Consider the following 17,737-nt stretch of genomic DNA (forward strand, 5'->3'; position numbering starts at 1 on the left):
GGGCGCGGGCGACCCTGACCCCTCCTGAGACCCCCTCCACCTCCTCTCGCAGGGCGCGGGCGACCCTGACCCCTCCTGAGACCCCCTCCACCTCCTCTGCAGGGCGCGGGCGACCCTGACCCCTCCTGAGACCCCCTCCACCTCCTCTGCAGGGCGCGGGCGACCCTGACCCCTCCTGAGACCCCCTCCACCTCCTCTGCAGGGCGCAGGCGACCCCTGACCCCTCCACAGGGTGCAGATGACCCCTAGGGGCAGACGACCCGAGAGACTCTGCACAGCCCTGTGTATAGCGTCTCCATCAAAAGAAACAAGTACGTGAGCAGGACAGGAGGGAGACTGATGGGAACTCTAACTTCTCACAAACTGTTGGTGGAGAGGAGGGGCCACCTCCCCTGGGAAATGCCGTGGGTGCGCGTGGTGAGGTCGCTCGCATGTGCACGTGGGTTCATAGAAGGCTGCCGAGCGCTGGGACTGTGGCGGCAGAGCTGCACGCTGGCGGCTGGCCTGGCGGTGGCTCCCTGGGTGGATGAGGACAGGACTGAGTGCTGTGTCTCGCAGAAACTTAAGACCCACGTGTGTGACTTCGCACGAGGCAGGGACAGTGAAAATGTGACTTCCTTCTGTGGCGGGAGTCATCCGTGTGGAAAGGGGAAGTTGTCCCATCGCAGGTCCCGTCAGGGTTCACTTAGGGGTTTGAGGTATCCTCGCCTGGGGGGGGTTGGAGACGAGCCCCCGGGGGCTCCCACCGCCCTCGCCCTGGGTGGCTCCCCTTCCCACTGGGCGAGAGGGACGGCCCCTCGGCACTGCTGCCTCCCCCTGCACCCTGCACCCCCGCAGCCCCTTCCAGCCTGGGGTGCTTTCCCTGCGGCAGCTGACCTGGCCCCACCGGCCTCAGCCACAACGAGGCACCCCTCCACTCCCACACGCAGGCTAGCGTCCCCGGCATGCCGGCCACTCGGGCCCGCCCAGGCCCTCCCCACGCCCTGGGCAATGCTGGTCCTGACTGCCCGGCAAGCCTCTTCAGCAGGTCCTCGGCACTCGGGACAAGCGGCTGCTCTGCCTTGCCTTTCCTTGTCTTTGCTGCTCTGCGGTGGCTCCATCCCCCGAGTGACAGGCAGGGATGAAGATGAGGGGACGGGGAACCGAGAGGTCTCGGGACGGTTCCTCACGACTTCTGCCACCATGTTCGTGACTCTGTGCGACCGACGAGATGCCGTCTGCTCCGGAGTGAAGACCCATGCCGGAGCCCAGCGTCCCGTCTACACTGTCCTGAGCGGTCGTCTCCCACGTGTCGTCCAGGAACTCACAGCTCCGTGTGGGACACGAGCTTCTGCTCAGGGGCCGGGGTCCCTGTCTCTGTCCCCTCACGGCGGGATGTCAGAAAGTGCCACCGCAAGTCCCTGAGGGAGCGAGGCCCGAGCAGCCCAGCAGGCTGCACCTCGGCCCCTGCCCGCCAGGGGTCGCCACTGTCCTGACTGTCCCTCCCCGCCCACCCAGGGGAACCCGTGCGAAGGGACTCGCTCCGCTGGCGGTGCTGTGGCCATGGGCCAGTTCCGTCGCTGGTCATCCTGTGCTGTGTGAGCCAAGGGCACGTGCGTGGTGGCAGGCTGAGGCTTCCAGGAACGAGGCCATGTGGGACCGCGTGCGTCGGTAGGTGTATTCCCAGGAGGAGCTGCCGGGTCAGAGGGCTCAGGACAGCTGCCCGCGGAGGAGCGCGCTCAGCACTCTCCAGGTGCTGCTACCAGAGCACACGCCCACCATCAGCACCTGTGCGTGTCCTCTCGGCCACACCAGGTGCTGGGCATCCGGTCACTCCACCACCTGGGAGTGGCAAGGTCTCCTTGTCATCGTAGTTTGCATTTTCCTGACTCTAAACGAGGGGACCACTGCTTCCCGCCGTACCTTGATGTCCTGCTGGTGAGGCACCTGTTCCGTGTTCCTGTGCGGTTTGCTGTGCCTCCTTCCCGAGTCAGGGTGTATGTGTGTGCCTGATGCCAGCTCCCTGTGGTCCGTGTGCTGCAGGTCTCCCGCCCACTCACCTGCTGGCCTCTCCACGCTTGTCCGGTGCCTTTTGATGGACAGAAGTCCTTCATTTTCATGTCATTTCCTTTCACTTGCTGCCAGCTTTGCCTGGCGAGATGTCCCGCCCTGGGCTGAGGTCACAGCCGTCTTCCACATTGCCCGCTGGAGGGCTAGGGCGTGTGTCAGCTGCATTGTGTTCAACCGAGCGGAGTGAGCTGTTGGTCAGGGGTCCATTTGCCCATGGGGACCCAGTGACCCATCTCCATTTGGGGAAAGACTGTCCTTTGGGCCCTGCTCCCTGGGGTCACCCCTGTCACAATCTAGTGACTGTGTTTGGGGGCAGTGCCTGGAATCTGGTCCTGTTCCGTGGGTCACTTTGCCTGGCCTCACATGCTGAGTGAATTTCTGTGGCCACCACGTGCCAGGACGGTCAGTGGTGTTTTCCCACCTTGCTTTTTCTATTCTGAGCCGCTGGTGTTTCCATACATGTTAGCGTCAGTCAATTGCTACAGAAAGAATCCTGCTGAGGTTGTGACTGAGATCTCATGGCCTCTCTGCACCGCCACCACCGTCGTCACAGTGCAAGGGGCCAATTGCGCACAGGCCGCCTCCGCTGGGCGCTTCCCGAGTGCTCCTGACATGGTGCCGGCTGCCGTGCTGAGGTCCTGTACGTCTCTCTAGGATTATTGGTGGCATTCGATGTTTGGACCACTACTGTAAGTGGTATCTGCACTAGTCAGCGTTGTCCGGAGAAACAGGACTGATGACACACAGGCAGACAGAAGAGGAGATTTGTTACCGGAACCGGTTTACGGGATTATGGAGGCCGAGAGAGCCCGCAAACCGCTGTCTGCCGGCTGGAGAGCCAGGAAAGCCGCTGGGGTGGTTCGTCTGAGCCCCGAGGCTGGGAGCAGAGATGGACGTCCCAGCTCAAGAAGAGAGGGCGGCGGCCTCCATCTCCTTTTTGTGCCGTCTGGGCCCCGGTGGATTGGGTGCCGCTCCCTGAGTTGGTAGGGCCATCTTCTCCACCCCGTGTACTGAATCGGATATCGGTCCCTCCCAGACGCGCCTGGAAATAACGCCTCAGCAGCCGTCGGACTCCCTCAGCCGTCAAGCGGTCACACACCGTTAACCACCACAGCGCCTGCTGAGAATTACCCGGGACCCACTGGCTGCCGTGTAGAAATACAGGGGCTCTCTGGACATGAACCTTCTCTCTGACGCTTTGTGAGACTAAGTTATCCATGGATGCGCCTGGATTGCCACCCTGTCCCACCTTGGGGTGACCCTGGCGGATCCTGTGAGCCGTCAGAAGGCCTTATGTCTGGCCTCGTGGCAGTGAGGGTGCCGGGCTGATTCCCGCTCTCACAGTGGCGCGGGCTGGGGCATTTGTTGCCGGGTTTCGCTTGGTCGTCTGGCTGGCAGACACCCTTTGCAACGTCAGGGAGCTCTCCTCCGTCCTCAGCCTGCTGGGCCCCTCCTCTGTGTCGGCCAGGGACACAGCCTGAACAAGGCTCCCGCTGGACGGGTGCTGGGGGCTGTCCCTTCCGCTCGGCGCAGCAAGGCGCATCATGGGAGGAGCCTGGAGGTCTGGAACTGCACGTAGGAATGGGTCTCTCCAGGGCTCCGGAGCCGGGTGTTTTCCTAAAAACCTGGCTCTTCCCACAGTCTCGGGCCCAAAGCCCCGCCCAGCACCCGTTCCCTTCCGGGCATTCCCGGCTGTGGTCACACCCGCCCCTGCCTGTGGCTCCCAACCCGGCCCCGCGCTGTGCCCAGCACACTCACCTGCCCCCCGCCCCAGCACCGCCTGCCTCCCCGCTCTGAGGGGCCTGTGTCCCAGGGATCTCGGCCCCGGTGCTGGTCCCAGCCGGGAGGTGTGGGTGAGGCCCCCAGGCCCGAGCGCACTCAGTGGCAGGAAGCCCACGGCCGCAGCCCGCCTCCCCCGACCCATGGCCCCGCCATCCACTGATCAGGGAAAGGTCACCCGGGGCCGCCTCCCACCTCCATGGGCGCCTGGGCGGGTCAGTGGGGGAGGGGCACTGACGCGGCTGCCTTCATGCACTGGGATTCATGCGTTCACTAGCTCACCCACTCACACACGTGCTCACTCACGCTCATTCACTCACTCACCACTCATTCAGTCACTCACTCACTCCTCACCCACTCACTCTCACACTCGCTCACACACATGCTCACTCACACGCTCATTCCTCACTCCCTCATTCCTCACTCACTCACTCGGTCACTCACTCCCCACTCACTCCTCACTCCTTCACACACTTGCTCACACGCTCATTCACTCACTCTTAAAACAGCATCAACAGGAACGTGATGTCTAAAGGGGAAGAGAAGACAGTGGTGGAAGATGCATCAGCCTCTCCAGATCCTTGTTTGCAAAGAGCCAGTGTCTCCGTATGAACCTTGGTCCACACAGCCCAGACAAGAGTGTGAAGTGTGCCCTTGCCATGAGCCCAATCTTGGACTGAGGTTTGCTTTTTTTTTCCTGAGGAAGATTGGCCCTGGGCTAACATCTGTGCCATCTTGCTCTATTTTTTGTATGTGGGACGCTGCCACAGCATGGCTTGAAGAGCAGTGTGTAGGTCCATGCCTGGGATCAGAACCAGTGAACCCCGGACCACCAAAGCAGAGCACATGAACTTAACCGCTGCGCCACCTGGTCGGCCCCATGGCTGAGGTTTTTTTGAGCAGTAAAATGGGAAAAGAAACTTGCCCATAAATATGGGGTTGTGTGTGCCCGTGTATATGTTGATTTTCCTTCCACAAATGTACAAACAGTGTGGCCCACCCAGCAGGGCTGCCTGCCCGCTGCACCGAGGCTACAGGCTGGTGCAGGTGGACTGACCACATCTATTTAAAAAGCTCGTTTTAAAACAGGTATAACATGTTATAAAATGCAGGTTTTTATTATGACTCAGGGGAAAAAGCTCAAGTACAAGTTGACCACCAATTTGCTTTATCCTTAAAGACAGAGCCAAGAAGGCAGAGCAACGTCTCTGGCACAGACGCACAGGTTGCCAGCACGCCCACTGGCTCCTCTCGGACAGAGCAGCAGCCTCCTGCCTCAGTGGGACCACTGCCAGCCGAGGTTCCTGGACTCAGCGACACCATCACTACCCACACATCCTGGCACCTCCTGCCGACCTGGGACCCTCTCCTAACCCCCAGGAGGGGATCACGCTTCCCCAGAGCTGAGTGTCATGGAAGCTGTGCCATGAGTATTGCGATGCCTGGGTGAGTCCTCTGAGGACGAGAACCTGGCCTCCTGCCCAGCTGTCCGCGTGGTTTAGGCAGAGTCCACCACCTCCCCTGGCCCTGCTGTTGCGTCTGTGTCCACTTAAGATGCTGGTGGCACGTGAGACCAGAGCTGCCCGCAGCCGTGCCAGCCCGCCTGCCTCTGCTCTCTATGCTCTCCCAGGAACTGTCCCGTCTGTCCCGTGTGGCCGTGTCCCGGAGCGGAACTTGCCGCCACACACACAGTGCTGAGGGGCAGCTCCCCAGACCCACGCCTTTGGCTTTATAAAGAAGACATTACACAAGGCTGCCATGCTGCACCTCCCAGCCCTGTGCGCCCAGGGCACGTGGCGCCCTGAGAAACAGACTCAAAGGCCATCCAGCAGAGTCCCTTCAACGCTGCGGGGCCTCGTTTTGGAATCACAGACGAAAGATACAAGTGCATTTTTCTAGGCTTATGTACGATCTTTATGGATTACACAAAATAGCTTTGTAAACCGGGAAACGTCAGTGGCATCAAATGAGTTGATCTCGACGCAGCGTCCGCGGCAGCAGGAGGAGAGGAGCTGAGGCAGGGCCTGCTCCGCCGTGTCCTCGTGGCGTGGGGCTGGGGCCGCGCTAGGACGGGGCGTGGTGGTGGTAGTGGTGGTGGTGGTGGTGCTCGTGGTGGTGGTGGTGTTCGTGGCGCTGGACCACGGGCACCGCGTAGCCCTCGCCCACCAGCACGGGCGGCAGGTCCCTCACCACCTCGTGCTCCACTGCTGCGGGCTGGCCCAGCGTCGCCTTGAGCGGCGAGTGGCCGTCCCTGCCCTTCTGCCGGTACCGCTTGTGGCCGTAGGACTGTGGCTGGGGCTGCGGGAGGTGGTGGCCGTCCTGGGGGGCCTGCGGCAGGGCAGCTGGTGGGTGGTAGCTGAAGGATCTCCCGGACTTGCCCCCGCTGGGCCCCCCGGGCGGCCTCCCCGAGCCCTTGGGAGACTTGAGGAACTGCTTTTCCTGCCCCTTCAGCCGGGATTGCCCATCCAGGGCCCGGGCAGCGGGCTCCGTGGCCAGCAGGGTATGGTCAGCCAGCACCTGGGACCTGCGGTGGTGCATGGTGTGGGCGTCCGACTCCTGCGAGCGGGACCTACTCTGGGGGCACATGGCCTTGCCCTGGTGCTCCTGCTTGGCCTGTGCTGGTGGCGACCCTGCAGACACGGGCACCCAATGAGACCCTCTGCAGGCCCTGCAGACACGGGCACCCCGTGAGACCCTCTGCGACAACCCTGCAGACATGGGCACCCCGTGAGGCCCTCTGCGACAACCCTGCAGACACGGGCACCCCGTGAGGCTCTCCGTGGGGCCTGGGACATCTCACCTTGGACCAGGTACACCCACACACCTGGCCGGGGCACCCCGTTGGACGCATGGTGCACTGTGGTTTGCTGCAGGGACCTGGGACCCTTAGGTTGGGCTCGTGCTCCTGAGTGTGGCGTCCACGCCTGGGGCACGGTCTCCAGTACCTACCGGGCCCAAATCTGGACGTGTAGTTCTCAATGCCGGCCAGGTCCAGGTAGTGGTTTCTCCGCTCCGTGTTCTCGTCCACGCAGTAGGACCCGCGCACAGGGCAGGGGTGGGGGTCGGCGCTGGGCCTCCTGGGGACAAGGCACTGACATTGTGCCACTGCGAGGCTGGAGCAGGCAGCAGAGATGTGGGGGGCACCTGCACACGCGGTATGGGGGTCCCCTGGGCTCTGATCAGCCTCCACTGCCCAAGGGACAGCGAGACAAAGGGTGGGTGTCCCTGGGGGGCCCCAAGGGACCCCGGTATCACTGTCGCGAATGCCTCAGGGAACCCACAGGAGCCCCACTCTCCTCTGGGCCACCCGTGAGGGCCTCACGGCAGAGAGCAGGTCACCGCTCTGGGACCTCCATGGCCGCTGTGCCATCACCACAGCCAGCAGGTGGAACCAGGGGCGCCAGGGTGTGCCCGACCGAGGGTCTGGAGGCCACCGGGCTGCCCTTCAGCCTCACCTGCCTCTCAGACAGACGCAGGCATGTGCACTCCAGCCGGAGCGCCAGGTGCAGGGCCCCAAGATGCCACCTCCCCCACAGCAGGCAGTGCCGGGCTCCTCAGCGCCCAGGGCCGTCCTGGCCATCCGCCCTGAGGGGACAGCCCCCAGATCTGCAGGAAGCAGGGGCGGCGGCTGCTCCCACCTGAGGAGGCCCGCCTGGGGCGGACCCAGACCCCAGCCCCTCACCTGATGTGGGCGGACAGCCTCTTGTCAGCCACCCTTGAGTCCTCGGTCAGCTCGCCCTCCATCCCGCAGCGAGCGGGCTCCCGGTCTGGAAGAGGTAGTGAGGCACTCACTCCCTCATCCTCTGGCTGGTTCACTGAGTCATCCAGTCGTCCGTTCACTCTCGAATGCATTCACTCATTCATCCATTTGGTCAGTCACTATTCATGCATTCATTCATCATTCATTCACTCAGTTACTACCAATGTAGTCATTCATTTGTCCGCTCCCATGCATTCGCTCACTGGAGCATTCACGCATTCATTCATTCCTTCATTCACTGGAGAAGCAGTTTTGAGCCCCTGCCAGGTGCCAGGCCCTGCTCTGCATCTTCCGGAACCATGGGTGGGGATTCGTGCCCTGGGGGACTGGGGGACACTGAACAGTAGACAGGAGTGACCAGGAACCCATGGCTCTGTGGTGGGAGGCAAGAGCTGGGGGATGTTGTGGCGGGGGGCTGCCATCTAAAGCAGGTCCTCAGGGCCTCTGAGCAGGGGACCTGCTGCTGTGGGGACTCAGGCCCTCACCCTGGCCAGCGGGGGGCCCCTCCTTCCTCTTGCCAGATGGCTCGGGGCTGACGGTCAGCTTCACACGGAGCGTCTTGCTGCTGCCCGATGAGTGGTTGACCGAGGCGTCAACAACCTCGTAGATGGTGTGCATCAGGCTGGACATGTCCTGTGGACAGCAGCAATGTCAGGGATGCAGGCGGTGCACGCTGCCAGGACACCACTGCCCGCCGCCTCCTCCGGGCTGCCAGCCTGTCCAACTCACTCAGCGGCCCAGGCGCCCTGGCTCAGACACGACCGCCTGTCTGGGCCGCCTGCTCTGACCCCATCCACCCCGTGCAGGCACCAAGCTGTCTGAGTAAGCGGCCCTGCTGTTGTAGCAATTGCATCTCTCTGATCTTTTAAATTCCAAACTGAATCCATGTTCAAAGGACTTAGCAATCAGGAAAACTACCCAAGTTTTGCTTTTTAACCCAAACACGCTTATTTTAGTCGCCCTACGTGCTGCTTCCTTTCAAGGGGCATTTTGCCCGTCGTGGACACACAGGCCGGCAGAGGTGGGTGGGGCTCAGTGCCTCACGGGTGCTGCTGGCCCCGGCTGGAGTTCCCGCTGCACCAGAAAAGGTGCCGATGGTGCTGGGCCCCAGGGAGGAGACGTGGCCTCCAGCAGCTCCATGGTCGCCGGGTCCCCTGCCCGCCTGCCTCCCTCACCCTGGAGCGGGGCCCAGCCCATCTCCCCATCAGGAGACCAGGGGCCTGGTCGTCTGTCTGTCTGTCTGCTGCCAGCGCCCTTCCCCGGGGACCAGGCGATGCGGACACAGGCAGATCACCTCCCTGGTGGCCTTTCCGCTGTTGTCAAAGCCGTAGAGCGTGAATGTCCACTCCTGGCGGTTGTCCTCCTCCACCGAGACGTCGCACTGGAGCGCCTGCGGGCACGCGGGGCAGAGCGCGCGGTTGTCCTCCCCCTGCGCCGGGAGCCCTGAGCCTCCGCCTGCCCCCTCCCGCTGCTCCGTCACACTCCTGCCCTGTGTGGCCGGGGAGACAGGACGGCTTGTACAGTGGCCTCCCATATCATCCCTGTGGTGGGCACGCCACGCCTGGAAAAGTCCCGCAAGTTATTTGGTGCCACATCGGCCAGTTTGGCGGAATTCACGGCAACACCCTCTGCCCACAGGAGCACGGGATGCTGGGAGCACGTTCAACCCTTCCAACCAGCTGAACCTCAGGTGAACCGTCCAGGCTGCCAGGTCCACAGATGCCCACATTAGGGCCGATACGCACCACACGGGCCCCGGGACCTGCCTGCAGGAGAGCCAGGCTGGGGCAAAGACCTACGTCGATGTCCAGGCGCTTCCTGCCCAGTCCTCGCGGGGCCTCGCGGTGTGCTGCTCTCTCTCCATCGTCCGCGCTGAAGAGCTGTCCTGGGCCCTCGAGGCCCTCGGTCTTCTCAGGTGGAAGCACCACTGGGGGGACGAGAGGTGCAGAAGGGGCTCATTTCCCCCTGGTTCAGCTCAAGCAGGTGATGCTGGGCAGTGGGGATGCTGGAAGGTGTGGCCCCAGGAGCCGTCCAAGCCCTGACCCTCTCCAGACGGGCCTGAGTGGAGAGCCTGTCCTTCCAGAACAAGGGCATCAAGGGACCCGTGCCAGGGTCGGCCCTCGCCCGGGTCGGCCATGGCCTGGTGCTCCCTCAGCCCTCGCCCGGGTCGGCCACGGCTGGGTGCGCCCTCCTGCCTGTGCCCCAACCGCCCAGCAGTGGCTTTGGAGTACAGGGTCGGGAGGAGGCTGCCCCACAGGCCCCTGAGGGCTGGTCCCTCCTGCGGGCTCCAGGGGGTCACTGCATTGTCTGGCTTCCCCTCCCCGTCAACACGTCCAGTTTCCCAACAGCCCTCAACGCCAGGATCCACAGAAGCCGCCTGCACTGAGCCTGTCAGCTGAGCGGCCTCCGGGCGTGATGGACGGTGAGCATCTCCACTCTGGCTCATGTTCTCCAGGACGGGGACCAGGCGTCTCCCGTTCAGACCTGCCGACAGGTGCTTGGACAGGTGCGAGCTGGGAAGATGGCTCAGGGCCCGAGTTCCCAGGGAGGAAGCTCTCAGAGCCCCTCTGACAGCAGCCCTGCTGGTTTGCCCCCCGCACCCCGTGTGACGCCTGCCCTGCATGATGCTGAGGACACTCACCCTGGGCCCTGCCCGCGGGCAAGCCTGGGGATAACCTGCCGTGGATCTGCTCTTGGCAGTGACTCAAGCGGTCAACACTCACAGCTGACCGTTTCCGACAGCCTGATGATGCTGACGCAGGACATCAGACCCAGAGCCGACCCGTGGACTCACCAGATCCCTCTCTTGGGAGTTGGGCCGTGCCGCCTGCATGTCCAGGCTCACGGGAACTCTGAAGGTGGACAAGCTCCTGTGACTCGAGCTTTGGCTTCTCTGATGCCCAGACCCAAGACCCAAGACCCAAGGCGCCTGCTTTGGGTAAGGAGGCCGAGTGAAAGGCGTTCCCAAGTCCATTTCAGGAACAAATTGCTTATAAAAGTAGGGGATGGATGCAGCTCACAGCTCGCCTGCGCCTGAGAGCAGCCATCACTGGGGACCTGTAGCCACCAGGGTTGGTCCGGGTCTGGTGGGCCAAGCTGAGGAGATGGCGTGTGGGTGGTCCTCGTCTTCAGGGGCTCAGCTCGTCCCGGGGGGCCTGAGGGCAGGTCCCGGGCAGGTGCCTCGGGTGCGAGGGAGTCCATGAGGTTTGGGGAAGGACTTACCCTCTAGGGGACACTGGTCCTCCCGAGAAAGTCCCTCCTTGGGGTCCCCGCTGGGCAGCTCCTGCAGGGAGGAGAGTGGAGCTGCGTGACCACGCAGCTGAGCGGGGCACATCGTGGACACCCCACGAACTCCAGGTGCCAGAGCCAACTCCAGCTTCCCGGGAGGCCACATGCTCAGTCCACGGCCTCTCCGTGCCCCACTTAGCCTCAGATCTTGAGACAGCAAAGCACACGCACATCCCACCGTGTTGTTGTTTCCACCAGACCCGTCCCCAGGACGAGGCTCGGCGGCTGCCACTGCACCGGCTGCCTCACGCTGAGACCTACATGCCCGTGGAGGGCCTGGCCTCTGTCTGACAGCGCAGCCCGATGAGAACAGAACTCACGTGTGACCTTTGCTGAGAGAGGCGGGCACGGGACAGACACCAGGCTGCAGACGGGGGACCCACCTGCCCTCTGCTGCCCAGCCCCGCTCGAGGCACTTCCCGCCAGAGCCGGACACAAGAAAGGAAGTGATGCTCCTCAGCTGCCCGAGAACCTGGGCAGTTGGACCTGGGCGGCAGACAGGGAGGCGCCTCCCCCAGGGCACCTGGCACCCCAGACGCTCAGCAGTCCTTGGTCAGGGTCCTCGCAGGGGATGGTAGAAGGTTGCAGACAGACCCGCTGCCCCCCGAGGGTACAGGCAGTGGGGAGGGGACGGGACCCCCGCTCTTACCCACAAACAGGCCTAAAGTTGCCCCCACAGTGGTGAGTACTGTTGGGTGGAACCAATGCATCCCGCCAGCTCTCCTCTTGTGCAGATGCACAACTCGAAGAGGTCAAGTGTACAGCAGGCCGTCCCAGGGAGCCTGGGTGGGCGTGGACCCCTCAGGCCCAGGTGGCCAGAGAGAGATCAGGCCACGCTCGGCCGTGGGAGCCGCCTCGTCCCTCCCCCTTTCTGTTTCATCAAAGCCTCTGAACCCCCTGGGGTGGCCTGGTGGCATCCTCACGCTGGCCGGTGACCACAGGAGCCTCTGTCGCCCTGAGGCACCCCTGGTCACAGGAGGAAACTGGGGGCCGTGCGTCAGCTCTGCCTCCACAGCACCAGCCACGCGGCCACCACCTTTCACGCACCCTCAGGTTTCCTGTCCCAGGGACCTGGGTCCACCAGCTGCCAGACACTGCAGCTTTGTGCCAGCACCCTCCCCCCCAGGGCCGTGTCCATCGGCCAGAGGAAAAGGGACACAGATCTTCCTCAAACTGAGGACGCTCAACATGGTCAGAGAGCACAGCATCGTCAGCTTGCGCTTTCCGAGAGGCTCCACAGCAAACAAAACAAAAACCACGAGAAACCAGAACGCTTTCACCCAAGTGCACAAACTGATTAGTCAGCAGAGGTGTTGACGAGGAACATGGACGCCCTCAAACGCCCAGGTGCAGGTAAACGAGGTGAGCGCAGACCCACCAGCCCGGCACTTGCTGGCCCAGGTTTGGGGAGGAGCCGGACTGCCCCTCCGCAGGGAGGAGGGGACCCAATGGGCCTCAGGTCTCCCCAGGACCACCGGGGTGCGGCAGGGGAGGACACGAGGGAGGGAGCGTGGACAGCAGACAGCAGACAGCAGACGTCCACCGGCTGCAGGCACCACCTCGGGCCCACTGAAGCAACCTGGCAGTGGGACAGTGCCTGGGAAGGACGATCGGGCCAGCGTCCCTGGGCCGGGCCGGGCTCTCGGCGGCAGAGGGAGGACCTGGCACCTTCCTGCCTCCTGGCCCCGCGGCCGTCATGCCCTCAGGATGACACTGCCTCCAGTCTGTCTTCAGGATGCCAGCTGGGAAATACGCTTGGACTCGTTTTAATAAGAAACAAAACACCCAGTTCTGAAAAGGTGCCACTTCCCTCCTCATGTAAAGCCCCGACACGCAAAGGGCTCGGCTTCGTGCCGTGCTGCGGGTAGGCTCGGTGTCCCAGAGCCCCGAGCCAGCCTGAAGAACTTCTCTCACCGGTGCGACAGGGCTGAGCTCTGACCCAGGTGACATTAAGATAAAACCAACACTTCTAAAAACCTGACTTTCAGTGAAATTTTTCTGCAGAATTAAAACCAGCTGTGAAGCTGAGGTCCAGGCATTCATGGGGAGCAGGACGGCGCCGGGACTCTGGGACGTGGCCTCAGGGGGCAGGGCCAGGGCAGAGGGCTGCGGGTCAGCGGCATCCGAGACCACAAGCAGAGGGTGCCAGGGTCAGCTGCAGCTGCAAGCTTTAAGGCCATCAAGTGTGCGGGGCTGGAGCCCGGGGTGGGGGGGCCGTGGCTCCCAGTATCAGTACCCCGAATACTGGGACCTCGGGGGCTCCAGCTCAGAACTTCTCCCCTGGGACTCAGGGTGGGGTGGACAGGGAGCCTGCCTGGTGAAGAGCCCCTCCAGGGCTCTGACCATCCCCTCCTCCACCACGTCCCCCAAAAGGTACCCGGCCAGGCTCCATGTTTGGCTAACGGTCAGAATGCTCAGATCCTGCATGATTCTAGATGCTTCCACCCCGGCCCGAGCACTTGACACCCATCTAGTTACAGTCAGAGAAGTAAAAGGAATGCAGTAACTATCCTGGGTCGAAGGGTGTGAGAGCGAGCTGTGCGCGGCGATTCTCGCTGAGAGAGCTAGGGTCACTCAGTGAAACGCCAGGAAGCCTCCAAGACCCACTTCCAGGAAGGGCTGCATCCCGGAGGAGCCATGGTGCAGTGGCTTCTGTAGGACCACAGACACCAGCAGACGGACAAGCAGGGACCAGCAGTTTCACGTCACTTCAACTCGGCTGAAAATGTCAAAGGAAAACCAAAACCTACCCACGTACTCTCCATGTGAGGTCAAAATAGTTAAAAATTCAAAAATACATTCCCTTTCTTGTTTTCAAAATAATCGGAGCATTTTGGTGTACTGTGTTGGTTACAGACAGGAGTATAATAAATGCATTGGGATGGGGGAAGGTTCCAGAAGAAACCCAGGAATTCAAAGTAGACCAGTCTGCACAGATCCTGGGCTGGTCTCCTGGAGACGCTCCCAAAGCTCCACTAATGATGCGCTAACACGGTGATGGCACGGTAACCAGGATGGACACAGTGATCAGTGACGGATACAGTAGCCACTCACCACTTATTTCCCTAACGCGCCTGGAGGTTCCACTGGAAAGGAGGTTCATCCACGTACAGCCCAACGTTAGAACACACAGTGTTCACCTAAGAGCCAGATCAACAACCACCCCGGGGATGCAGAGGACCAAATAAGTAGAAAGAGCTTTTGTGGGGAGGTAACAATTCTCGTCCTGTAACTGGCGATTTCAGTGAAGCCCGTCCTGGTTACACATAAATGCCCTTTCATCTGTGCTCCTTTGGTAAATGGAAGGGCCAAGAGCGCTAATTGCAACCTATAAAACCTACCTCAGGGCTGCTGGCCAGTGCGGCCCCCCACCCCCACCCCGCCGTGACCTGCGAGGCAGCCGAACCCCACATAACTGGGGCCCTCTAGTGAGACTGGGGTGCAAACGGACACCCATGTCCTGATGTCCTGAGCGGGGGCCCGCCTCCAGAGGCAGCGACCCCCGGGTGGGGACCAGCCCACCATGCTGAGCGTGGCCCCCTCCCCTGCTCTGAGCCCCGTTCTGGAGCACCCCTCACTCCCTTTGCCCCCCAAACAAGCCCCAGCCTCCTGCATATAAGACCCTCCAAGCCAGCTCTCACTCTCCTCTGGCCCCAGTTCCTCACCTCCCTGCCTGGCCAAGCTCCCGTGGAGGGTCCTCGGCACCACCCTCCTTACTCCCTGTGGCTGACGGTGGCTCTGACCCCACTCTGTCCCTGCCGTGACCTGGGACGTCCTCATCAAGCCAGCAGGGGCCTCTTGGCCGCTCAGCCCACCCAGTGATGTTCAGGCCTGATCTGGGGCACCTGGCCCTGGGGGGCAGCCCTCTTCTCAGGCCCCAGCTCCCACCTCCTGCTGCCCTGGCAGCACTGGCCATTCCTTCTCCGGCATCTGCTGGACCCTCCTGTGGCAGGGTGCTCTGGGGACTGGATCAGAGGCCACGGCCCCCTACGCTTTACGAGCGCCCAGGTCATTCTTTCGCATGTCAACGCCCAGCGTGCACTAGGGTGCTTGTCCAGCTTCTGAACTCTCAGAATCCACCCGAGGTCCTGGCATGGACACGGGGTCTGTGGCCGGTGCTCAGTGGCCAACAAGCTTACGGGGGCTGCACCTTCCGACTTTCCCCAGAGCTTGTCAACACCCCCACCTCCTAAGATGCTGCCACCAGGCAAACTGAAGTCCCTCGGGCCAGCAGCACTCAGGGCAAATTCAGTCCTTGCTCTGTCCCGGGAAGGGCCGGCGGCTCCCTTTGTCCACACAGACAAATCCTGCACAGTGTTTCCCTCAGAAGACCCAGGTTAGTCTGGCCTAGAGTCTTTCAAGGAGGGGAGCATGGGGTTGGGTGTATTTGGGCTTCAATAAGCAGGAGCAGTAAGGACAACGAGGCTCGGGGGACAGGCCATTAATGTCCTGTGGCTGCCGAACAAATGGCCACAAACTTAGGAGCTGCTTAAAACAACAGGAATTCATCCTCTCACAGTTCTGGGGCCAGAAGTCAGAAATTAAGGTGTCTGCAGGACCAGGCTCCCTCCGGAGGCTGGGAGGGGTGGGCAGAAGCAGGGGACCTTCCTGCTTTCTGCTCTAGCAGGTGCCCCCATGTCCCTGGGCTTGTGGCCATGCCGCTCCAACCTCTGCTCTGTTGTGACGCGGGCTCCTCCTGCGTCGTCTCCTCCGTGTCACATCTCCCACTGCCTCCCTCCCACAGACACGTGCGAGGCAGCTGGGGCCACCTCCTAACCCCCATCCCAAGAGCCTTCACTTCACCACATCTGCAAAGACATGTTTTCCATGTAAGGCCACAGCCACAGGGTCGAGGGATGAGGACAGGGACGTTCTTGGGGCCATGACTCAGCCCACCACCTTCTGGAAGCTGGGCCTGGTCTCGGTTTTGCTACAAAACTGGTTGACAGTCCTGAATCAGCCACCTAATCGCTCCAGCCGCCATTTCCTTCTGGTGAAACAAGGAAGGGGTTCCCTGAGCGCCACCGCGTGCCAGCAGCATTCCACACACGCAGGCCGAGGCACCGAGGCACCCTGCGCACCAGGCCGAGGCACTGGGGGACCCCTGCGCACGCAGGCCGTGGCACTGGGGCCACCCGCACATGCACGCACGCCGAGGGACTGGCCCCCAAACTAGGCGGAGTGCTGCCACGCGCTGCCACACAGGTTAACACCACCGGCTGTGATTATGACCTGAGCTTGCTCCCTGGGGCTTCCTTCTTCTCAACAAGCCTGAGGGTAAAGGAGAGACGGGTTCCTGCCTCAGAGCTGGGGTTACACCTGGAAGTGTGAGGAATAGACTGTGCCAGGAGCGGCGACATGTCTGCTTCCAAAAGTGGATTCTTCACAGACTCGAGAGGCCTCTCCAGCTTTCGTTTTGGGGAATCCCGTCTTGCCCTGGGGGCAAATATTTACTCCCACCCGGAAATCCAGTTGAGGCCAGAGGAGCAAGAGCATAGTTTTCTCTCTGTGAAAGATCCAGGGACATTCTGTTGTGACAAGTATCCAGAGTGTCCCTCGTGGAGAGCTGGGCCACTGGCTCTGGGCAGGCAGAGCACGTCTGCACACCTGCCTCGACCCCCCACACAGGTGCGGAACTGCCCCTCGCGTCCGTTAAAGATACTGTGAGATGCTCGAAGCTCTAGGTTCTGGATGCACTGGCCCCATTGAATGTGAGGTCAAGGCTGCTTCCGAGGGTGGGACCCGGTACACTTGCGTCCTGCGTCTGCTCCGAGGCGCAGTGGAGGTGGGGGCAGGAGGGGCTCCGAGGGGGCGGGAACGGGAGGTGGGGGCGACAGAGATGGGGAGGGCAGGGCTGACAGGAGGGGAGAACGGAGCAGGCCTGTTGGTGGTATTTTCCAGAACTAACTGCTCTTGACAGAACAGTCACTAGACGCCCCCAGGTCCCTCAGGAGAGGGTGGCCCTAAATGCCGGGTGGACATTTGGGGTCTCGAGTCCCGTGGGGCCCACACTTGCTGTCACGGAGGTCACCTAGAAGGTGCTGTTCTCTGAGTATTCCCACCAAGTCAGAACCAAGATGGCTCTTCTCTGCCCAGGTTCCTTCACCCCCGGCAAACGGTGCTTCTGGACTCACAGAGACCTCCTCCCTCCCACCTGCTCCCCAGCGGGATTCCCCCTCGGCCCTGTTCACACCAGCCCCACCTCCCACAGCTGGGCTGTGGGGACTGGACGGCCCTCATTGCTGGGGCTGCTGCCGGCCTGGCCTGGCGGGGTTTCTGGCGTCAGGCTAGCCTGACCCCTCCGGGCCTCGAGCGGTGAGGGAGGAGGCCCTAAAACTGAGACCACCTCGACCAGCTTCTGCAGCCAGCACTGCCCAACCAGCCACAGAACTCTCCAGAAGCAAAAGGCCTCCGTGCCAGGGGCCAGCAGGACAAGCTTGCCCCTCTGTGGGGGCAGCTCAGCCCAGGCTTAATCCTGCAAACACTGGCAGCCCTGGGTACTGGGGACCAGGGTCAGGAGCTGCCTGCTGGGTCATGGCAGATCCTAGGGCCATGGGGCCATAGTGGGCATCACGGGCAGGCGCAGTTCATGGGGCTCAGAGAGGAGGCTGAGGGGCAGGAGAGAGGCCAGGTGTGGCCGGGGCCCCCAGGCAGGCACCCGTCAGCCTGGTGCTGCAGGTGGCCAAGGCCACTTCTGGGCAGTTTGGGCTGGGCAGGGGGCAGGGCCGATGCGACATCCAGGCCAGGATGACCGGGGCCAGGGACGTGCCTGGGCTTCTGCTCGGGCTGTCAGGACACTGGATGTGGGGAGGCTTGGGGTCATCACGCACCGGACAGAACTGGGCCACGCGGGAAAGGGCA

At 62.3% G+C, this 17,737-nt stretch overlaps 1 protein-coding gene across 1 annotated transcript in view; it reads right to left on the reverse strand.

Annotated features, from left to right (window-relative positions):
• Window positions 1–5,758: 5,758 nt before the first annotated feature.
• Window positions 5,759–17,737, reverse strand: part of NKD2 (NKD inhibitor of WNT signaling pathway 2) — a 29,962-nt gene continuing 17,983 nt past the window's right edge. The window contains exons 4-10 of the mRNA XM_046671898.1: window positions 10,811–10,871; window positions 9,388–9,515; window positions 8,883–9,077; window positions 8,074–8,221; window positions 7,511–7,595; window positions 6,778–6,905; window positions 5,759–6,458 (exon numbers count right to left, since the gene is read on the reverse strand). Of these exons, the coding sequence (XP_046527854.1) occupies window positions 5,893–6,458; window positions 6,778–6,905; window positions 7,511–7,595; window positions 8,074–8,221; window positions 8,883–9,077; window positions 9,388–9,515; window positions 10,811–10,871 (1,311 nt within the window). The 3' untranslated portion in view covers window positions 5,759–5,892. The remainder of the gene's footprint in view (window positions 6,459–6,777; window positions 6,906–7,510; window positions 7,596–8,073; window positions 8,222–8,882; window positions 9,078–9,387; window positions 9,516–10,810; window positions 10,872–17,737) is intronic.

This window comes from Equus quagga, chromosome 9, assembly GCF_021613505.1.
Source record: "Equus quagga isolate Etosha38 chromosome 9, UCLA_HA_Equagga_1.0, whole genome shotgun sequence".
Classification (NCBI taxonomy): Eukaryota; Metazoa; Chordata; class Mammalia; order Perissodactyla; family Equidae; genus Equus; species Equus quagga.